Genomic DNA, 8,921 nt, shown 5'->3' on the forward strand with positions numbered 1-8,921 from the left:
GTTGTTGCGTTGTCATTGGGGTGGTTTTTTTTACGTGGCGGGTCCCAAACCCAGCGCACAACCCTATGCAGGGAATGTTTCGCCTTCTCACTTTAACTCACCTTCAAACGGATGTTCTTAGGCTAACCAGAGGATACTTGGTCAAGGCCCGGAAGTCGTGAGCTGCTTGAGTCATGTGTAAAAGAATCGTTACTGGCCACTCCCAAGTGAATGGCGATCAGAAAACTTTCCTCACTTGCGTGAACTTCTACACATGACTCCATCCTCCAACTAGTGGTAATATAAATATGTATTAAAAAGAAGTGAGTATAATCATTCTTAATTTTCGTTAAATACGAGTATTGTAAGAGATTATGGTAAGTATTAAGGTAAGTAATAGATTGGTATTATGAATGCATTATTAAGGTAGGTATTTTACAATAGACTTTCTTAATTTAATATTTAATGATTCAATATTTTATAATTTTTATAATTCAATTTTCTTAATTTTAATTCTAGGTTTAAATATACGTATATATATTGTCGCTTGACACAACAGGTTGTATTGAAAAACATGCTATCTAAGTATCACTAAGGTACCTACTCACATAACTAGGGCCAACTATTTTAAGCTTGTGCTTATAATTGCTTATTTTGCATATTTAGAGTTTCCAAACTTACTTTTGATGATCATGCCTATTTTGTGCATATTTGTTAAACTTTAAACACATTCGACGCGATTCAACACATTCATGTTTCTCTCGCAGAGGCTTCGAATGTGTTTAAGCCTTTACTTTATTTGACGAAATGTGGCAACTCAACCACTATTTTTTCCGCGCTGACAGCTGTGAACTACATTTTTATCTTTTCTTGTTATGGGTGTGTGAAACCAGTTTTGAGTGGTGTACTATTATGTCAAATGCCTAAAGAAAAGTAAACGAAAACAGAATTCTACTCGCGTATGGCGAGTCAGTACAAAGGCATGCTGTGAACAGATAAGTCTGTTTTGTTTTGAATTTATTGTAATTGCTCTATAACTGGTGGTAAAACTTTCAATGTGAAACAACATTTTGAAACAAACAAAAACAAACTGTGTGTAGAGAGGCGCTCAGAAAAAACCGAAAGTCAATTGCTGCTGAAAGAAAGTGTTGAGAATAAATACTGGACTTTTGCAAAATGTTTTTGAGCGCAAATATACCATTGGAAAAAGCTGTTATAGAGYTCCTTGAAAAATATACTAACAAGACAGTGCCGAGTGTTACAAATTTACGCCTAAAATATGTTCCTGAGTTATACGAAAAAAGTCTAGAAAAAATGCGGGCCGCAGTTGGTGACAAAAACATTTGGATATCTATTGATGAAACGACTGACGTTGAGCAAAGATTGATTGCGAATTTTGTGTTTGGAATTTTGGATGGCACCAAAGAAAGTGCGGAAAAGTCTTACCTTTTGAACTCTGGCGTTGTAGAAGCCGCCAATGCCAATACGGTGGCAGCATTCCTGAACGATTCGCTGCATATTTTGTGGCCGGACGGTACATATTGTATATTGTATATATATGGTATATACATATGCTAATATTACTTTTTTAAAGGTATTCAGTACAACAGAGTATTATTTGCGGTTACGGATGCGGCGGCGTACATGTTAGCAACTATGAAGGCTATGAAGACGTTGTACCCAAAGATGTTGCATTGCACATGCTTCGCCCATGACGTGCATAGAATAGCAGAGTTCGTACGACTCGAACTTACAGATGTCAATGCACTTATTTCGAATGTGAAATCAATCTATTGCAAGGTATCACCTCAATTTGAACAAATTAAGTAAATATTTACCAATAATATTTTTTGTTTTAAGGCACCGTCTCGACGAYGTCAAATCAAGGCAGACCTTCTAGAGTTGAAATTACCCCCACAACCTTTTACAACTAGGTGGGGTACATGGATTGATGCGGCTGAATATTATTGCGATCATTTGTACGACATAGATTCAGCAATTAATAAACTCAGCAATGACGACTCAGACGTTATTCGTCGAACCAAAGAAATATTAAAAAATAAGAACCTGAAAAATTAACTTATTTTTATCAAATCAAACTTTGCTTGCCTTTGTGCAGGGATTGAAAAGCTGCAAACAAAAGGCCTATCTTTGCAGGAAGGTATTGACGTCATGGAAGTTGTAAATCAATCATTAAGACAAATCGAGGATAAACGCTTTTTGCAAAAATTAAATGCAGTTCTAAAAAGAAACGAAGGCTACACGTCTTTATGCAAAATTAAAAGAATTATTTTCAATAACTCGAAGGAAAATGATAACTTCATCGATTCTTTAACACCGGTGGAAATTGCTAATATTAAATACCGTCCAGTGACTTCAGTGGACGTTAAAAGATCTTTTTCCGTTTACACCACATTGTTAAATGAAAAACGACGATCGCTTTTATTTGAAAATTTGAAGCAACATTTAATTGTGCATTGCAATTTTACTCTTTTTAACAACAATGATAATTAAAACAAATAAAACAAAATTTTTAGATTAATTTTAATTTTTTTTTATTGTGCATATTTGCGAACATATTTCAACCTTTTTTAGTGCATATCTAAGCGCTTAAAACTGCATTTTTTGTGCATATTTTGGTTGGCCCTGCACATAACACTACCAATATACAAAGACTAAAGTCATAAAAGTTTTGTTATTAGATATATGGGAGCTTAGACAAGTTTTCACAAGATTTTATTCATTTTAGGCCCAGTGACACATTGTTATCGCGTGTTTTTTATTTTATTTAAGTTGGCCCACATATTTACGGATATTTCCTGTATAAAATCAGCTTGAAGTTCTAATATTTTTCTTTGAGGTTAAAACAAACTGGGAGAATTATTGATCCGATTCGAATATTTTAATTAGTGCTTAGTAATGATATTTACTAGCTTTTCAATTAATGGCGTTTATGGGTGTTCCAGTGGTCCTATTGTGCCCATCAGAAATTCTTCGTCACTTTTTTGTCAAGGATGATGTGTACCAAGTTTCATTATGATCTTTTCATTTTCACTCAAGGTATTGCTTGCGTTTTAACAGGTTCCCTGTCCCCATGCAACAATTAATTTTTAACGGTACACGTGCAACACTTATTTTTGAAATTATATTGCTATCCTACACATCTTGACAGCGATATAACGATAACAAAAAATTTGTATCAGCTATGATACACGAACGTGTCACTACGAAGTTGAATTGCGTACGCTCAATGTACCATCAGTGATACATTTAATAAACTTATTTCAAATCAACCAAAAACTTGTTCATATATGATACTTGGACGCTGTACACATGGTACAAGAAAATAATTTTGTATCACATGTGATACAGTGGACAGGGAACCTGTTAAGTAACATTTTGTTTGGCGATTATAAGATGAAGCAAAAATTTTTTTGTTTTATATTTGAAAAGGAAAAATTATATTTCATTTCACAACAGTAATGAATTCATTTCGATTACAAAAATTAAGTGTTATTTAGTTGAACTTCTCTAAGTAAATGAAAGTGAATCCAAAGTAAATACTGAAATTATGTGTCCGCAAATTATACGTTTCATTGAAGTGCTCTTTGGTAAACCACATTTTTTGTTTTTTGGTCTGACGTTAACACAAACAAAGCGGATGGTTGATAAAAACAATGATTTTCTAAATGTATCCCCCAAATATCCCCGAATGGGTCGTATTAGATTCCAGCATAAGAAAATTTATCAAGCCACCGGATTGTCTCCGGATCGAAAAACCACCAACTAGATCGATCATGTTGTGATAGACGGAAGACACATCTCCAGTGCTTTAGATCCTAACATCAACTCGGTCCACTATCTTGTTACAGCCAAGATTCACACCCTCCTCTCTGCAGCAAAAAATTAACGTCAACAAACTGAAGGAAGTTTCGAAGTCGAGAAGCTACAATCACAAAATTCAGCCAAACGATTTTCCACTCGGCTTGCACTACTGCTTGTTGAGAGCACTCGTCAACAACTCGGTATAAGGGATCTGTGGGACAGCATTTCAAACTCCTTACGTACAACTGCAACCGAAACCATTGGTTTTCGGAAAGTGCAAAAGAACAGCTGGTTGGGCGAGGATTGCCGTGTCGCAGCGGAGAGAAAACAAGCTGCCTACCTAGCAACGTTACGATCGACCGTAACACGTGCGGGATGGGATAGATACCAAGAGTTGAAGTGGGAAGCGAGACGCATTTGCAGACAGAAAAAGAAAGGGGCCGAAATGCGTGATTACGAAGAGCTTGATAAGCTGGCCGACAGGGGTAATGCTCGAAAATTCAACGAAAAAAAGCGGCGGCTTAAAGAAGGTTTCAAGACCAGAGCATACCCTTATAGAACCTCCAAAGGTGATCTAGTCACTGATGCCCAGAGCATACTTGAATTATGGAGGGAACACTTCTCCAGCTTGCTSTATGGCACTGAATGCACAACGCCAGGAGAAATCGAACCCGATTCCCCAATCCATGACGATAGAGCAGACGTTCCATTGCCAGACCTTGAAGAAGTTCGAATAGCAATCACTCGCCTGAAGAACAACAAAGCGGCGGAGGCCGATGGATTGCCGGCCGAGCTATTCAAACACGGCGGCGCAGAACTGATAAAGAGCATGCATCAGCTTTGGACCTTATCAGTGTGGCTTTAGACCTGGCAAATTAACAACCGACCAGATATTCACCATGGGTCAAATCTTGGAAAAGAATCGTGAAAGGAGAATCGACACACACCACCTCTTCGTTGATTTYAAAGCTGCTTTCGACAGCACGAAAAGAGCTGCATTTATGCCGCGATGTCTGAATTTGGTATCCCCGCAAAACTAATACGGCTGTGTAAGCTGACGTTGAGCAACACCAAAAGTTTCTTCAAAATCTGCTTCTGGAGAAAATAGTTCGAGCTGCAGAACTAAATAGAGAAGGTACCATCTTCTATAAGAGTGTACAGTTGCTGCCGTATGCCGATGATATTGATATCATCAGCCTTTAGACCCGCACCGTTAGTGCTGCTTTCTCCAGACTGGGCAAGGAAGCAAAACAAATGGATCTGGCAGTGAACGAGGGCAAGATGCTGTTATCAAACAAACAATCGGCGCAGTCGCGACTTGACACTCTCGTCACTGTTGATAGGGATGGCAAATTTTTTATTTTTTTTATCGATTAAATAATCTAATGATTAATTCATATAAAAAAAAGAATTGCAATTAGTGTAAAAAAGTCGATTCATTTACAATGTTTTCAAATAATACTAAATTGCATAAAGATCACCACCAAGTTTCACCTCTACCACAGAGTCCCAGACATATCCTAAAAGAGAAAAAAGCCTATGGTGGCTGATGAATTTTGCTACATTAAGAAACTCAAATAATTTATTTTTTTAGTGTATGGAATTAATTTTTCTTTTATTCGTGTTGCTCATGAAATTCATTCAATTATATTAAATATAGCTTAATTAGTTTTAAGAATAATATAATTTAAATGCCCCTCTCCTGCTGTTGTTCATTACTGCTTCGAGAGTTGAGACAGGAATAGCCGCAATTGTTTCTCGAATGGCTAAGTTCATTCAAATTTGTTGGTTTTGCTTTGTAGACTTCCTGTTTGCAATAACCCCACAAGAAAAAGTCAGGTGCAGTAAGGTCAGGTGACATCTGTGGCCAACGGAATGTGGAGTTTCTGGATATCAGCTTATAGGGAAATTTTCGTCGCAATTCTGTCATAACAGGTTGGGCTATGTGAGAAGCTGCACCATCTTGCTGAAACCACACAGAGTTGAAAAAATGCTCATTTGGCGTAATTCTGGATAAAAAACTCTCTCAAGTAACGGTCTCCAGTAACCGTAACGGTGTGACCGTTTTCTTCAAAGAAGTAGGGCCCGACAATGCAGCGTTAGGAAACTGAACACCACATTGTGACACGAAGTTGTTGCAATTCCGTCTCATGGAGTATCTGTGGGTTGGAAGCACTACATATTCGACAATTTTGTTCGTTTAAATCGAAATGGGCCTCGTCAGACATGAAAAGACAATTCAACATGTTTTCATCCTCTTCCATGGTTCTTCTATGGGTTCGAACTGAAGGGTTTTGATGGTAAGGTCTTCTGTTGACTGTCCCATGCTCGGCACAATTGTTTACAAGTCTCATTATGGTCCAAAATAAAAAAAAAATTAACCAGATTCATTAAATAGAAAAAAAGTTATTTAATTTTTTTTTGGTAGCGGCTGTCATCAGCCACCCTGTATTTGAAGTACTACAGTAGCACAATGACATTATATTTTTCAAAATATGTACAGCAATCTTACAGTAAAGGAATTGCCTCTTGCTTGGAAGACGATGTTTTGCAACTTTGCGTAAAAATAAAACCAACAAAATATAGGAGACTATATTCTTATTTCAGACAATCAAATTATGTTGGTATACACACAAACACAGAAACGAAAATAAAATTAAAATATCGTATTAAAAAGTTCATTTGTCTTAGCATAAATGAAAATATATTCATTGGAGTCAAGGAAATTTATTCTCTGTTCAACCAAGTTTGAAGAAAAAGCAATTTCGATAAATGTTCGATAAACACTCGTTTCGTTCAAACGATTGCGTTTTTCGGTAGCAGTTGCACCCGCTCTCGAGAAAAGCCGCTCAGCTGGCACTGAGGTACCAAGTAGATGACAATGCTTTTTTGAGAATCCGTAAAGTTTTGGGTAAACGGTTTTCATTTCTTCCCAAGTATCAATCGTGTTTCGATTTAGTTCTAATACCTGAAAATTCAAATAAATGCTCGATTCATCTTCTGGAGATGTAAAATCGATGTCCGTCCTCCTTCTTTTGTGCACTAGAGTTTTGTGAGGAGCCCAGAGGTCAAACTAATTCTCAACCGATTCCACTGACGACTCGCTGCCCGTTTCCATAGTATCATCTGCAACTATTATTTCAGTACGTAAAAACCTTATAACTGGGACAACGTTATCGCAATCCTTGATTGCAGAGTCTACTTTGTACATATATATTTATATATAACTAGGAGAAATTTTAAATGTAATACCGATTGCTCCAACTTACCACCAATTTGCAGGCTACAGCTGCATGCTTTAGTTTTATGCTGCAACATATTTGATGTGTTATTAGAAAATTTTTGCAGTAAAATTGACATTTAACGTTATTTTATTAAAAAATTTCCACACTTCGCTTTTAACTGGCACCATTGCTCTTCAAACAACTGAACGTAAAGTGCGTTTGACTTAACTATAAATGCAGTGTTACATTCATTTGTTGATATTAAACTATGTTTACACCGTTTCCAGTCATTAATGATTGATGCGACCAATTTCGACTCTTGGACGCTAACTTAGGTGAACATAAAATGTATTAAATTTCAATAATAAATTAATGTCCAGTTAACAGATTGCATTTTATTTAATTTTAAGTTTACATTAATTTTTACTTTAACTTAACACGCCTAATGATTTACTAATAATGTCTTAATATTATGCTAACACCGGTTTTTATCCCTTCTTGTGCTTATTTTTCTCATTAGCTATGTAAGCTTGTGGTTATATGCTTATGAGGTCGCAGGTTTGAAATACGTATGTTTGTGCGTATGTATATATGTACCTGCTTGCAAAGTGCAAGTAAAATTGAGAACATACAAAAATGCAATTATGTACAAATCATAGAAAACCGTAACATATGTATATGGATGTAAGAATTGATGTGCATATGCATAAGCGGCGCTCTCACAAAGGTGAATAACCTAATTTATGGTCACGGTCATCCGATTTTGCACAGTAACATGCTTCTGACCAAATATGCTCCCCCCATTGAAATGCTTGCATTTCAATCCGAAATGGGTAATGGTGCAATTTTATGGACTGCTCTTCTTATAATCCCTTTCGTAGTTTTGATGTCCACAACCCTGACTTTGCCGTCTTAACCAGGGACGATGTTGATAATTCTCCCAAGTGACCAATGCTGTGGGGGCTAGTTAGAGTTATGGATGATGACCATTTGACCAATTTCGATATTGGCTTCCGGTTTCAACCACTTCGAGCGTTGTTGTAAGCTAAGAATCGATATTAATGAAGTTCCAATCAATAGATGAGCCGGAGTTAGCGCTTCGCCATCATTGGGGTCATTAGAAAGCGGTGTCAACGGACGAGAGTTCAAAATAGCTTCTACTTCAACTACGACGGTCTGAAGTTCTTCATATGTCAGGTGTGCGTTTGAGATGTTTTTTAGCAAAATGGATTTCATTGATTTTACTGCCGCCTCCCATAAAGCTCCAAAATGTGGAGCACGAGGCGGAATAAAACAAAACTCAAAACCAGTGTTGGTGCAATAACTAGTGATGACATCAGTAGCCGCTTGATTGAAGAACTGTTGATGAAGATCCTTCAATTTGGCTTGAGCACCAACGAAATTTGTGCCGTTATCACAGTAAATGCGTTGAGGTATGCCGCGTCTTCCTACAAAACGTTTTAGACAAAGTATAAAATTATTAGTAGAGAGGTCGGACAATAATTCTGCATGTATGGCTTTGGATGCGAAGCATACAAAAATTGCTATGTATGTTTTGTATGGAGCTCTTCCACGAAGACGATAAGTTGTACTGAAAGGGCCGCAAAAGTCAACGCCACTAATTAGAAATGTAGCGTTGTATTTGCAAGCGATTGGCAGGAAGATCCGCCATAATTTGACTCATTAATCTTGGTTTATAATGGAAATAGAGCACGCAATTTCGAACGATTTTCCTTACGATTTCGCGAGCATTTATAACCCAGACTCGCTCACGCAAGATATTTATTAAAACCTTTGGACCAGCATGTAAATGCTTCCGATGGAGGTATTGTATGTACAAAGCTGTAAAGCGATGATCTTTTGGAAGAAGTGGGGGAAATTTTGCATCAAACG

The 8,921-nt window shown here is 37.0% G+C and overlaps 1 protein-coding gene across 1 annotated transcript; it reads left to right on the forward strand.

Moving 5' to 3' along the window:
* Positions 1 to 984: 984 nt before the first annotated feature.
* LOC108975748 lies at positions 985 to 2,486 on the forward strand. Its single transcript, XM_018944450.1, has 3 exons — positions 985 to 1,513; positions 1,574 to 1,779; positions 1,840 to 2,486. The coding sequence occupies exons 1-3, from the start codon at positions 1,156 to 1,158 to the stop codon at positions 2,056 to 2,058; spliced, it is 783 nt and encodes a 260-aa protein (XP_018799995.1). The 5' UTR covers positions 985 to 1,155; the 3' UTR covers positions 2,059 to 2,486.
* The last annotated feature ends 6,435 nt before the right edge of the window (positions 2,487 to 8,921 follow it).

Source organism: Bactrocera latifrons, unplaced genomic scaffold (assembly GCF_001853355.1).
Source record: "Bactrocera latifrons isolate USDA-ARS-PBARC rearing strain unplaced genomic scaffold, ASM185335v1 scaffold_694, whole genome shotgun sequence".
Lineage (NCBI taxonomy): Eukaryota > Metazoa > Arthropoda > Insecta > Diptera > Tephritidae > Bactrocera > Bactrocera latifrons.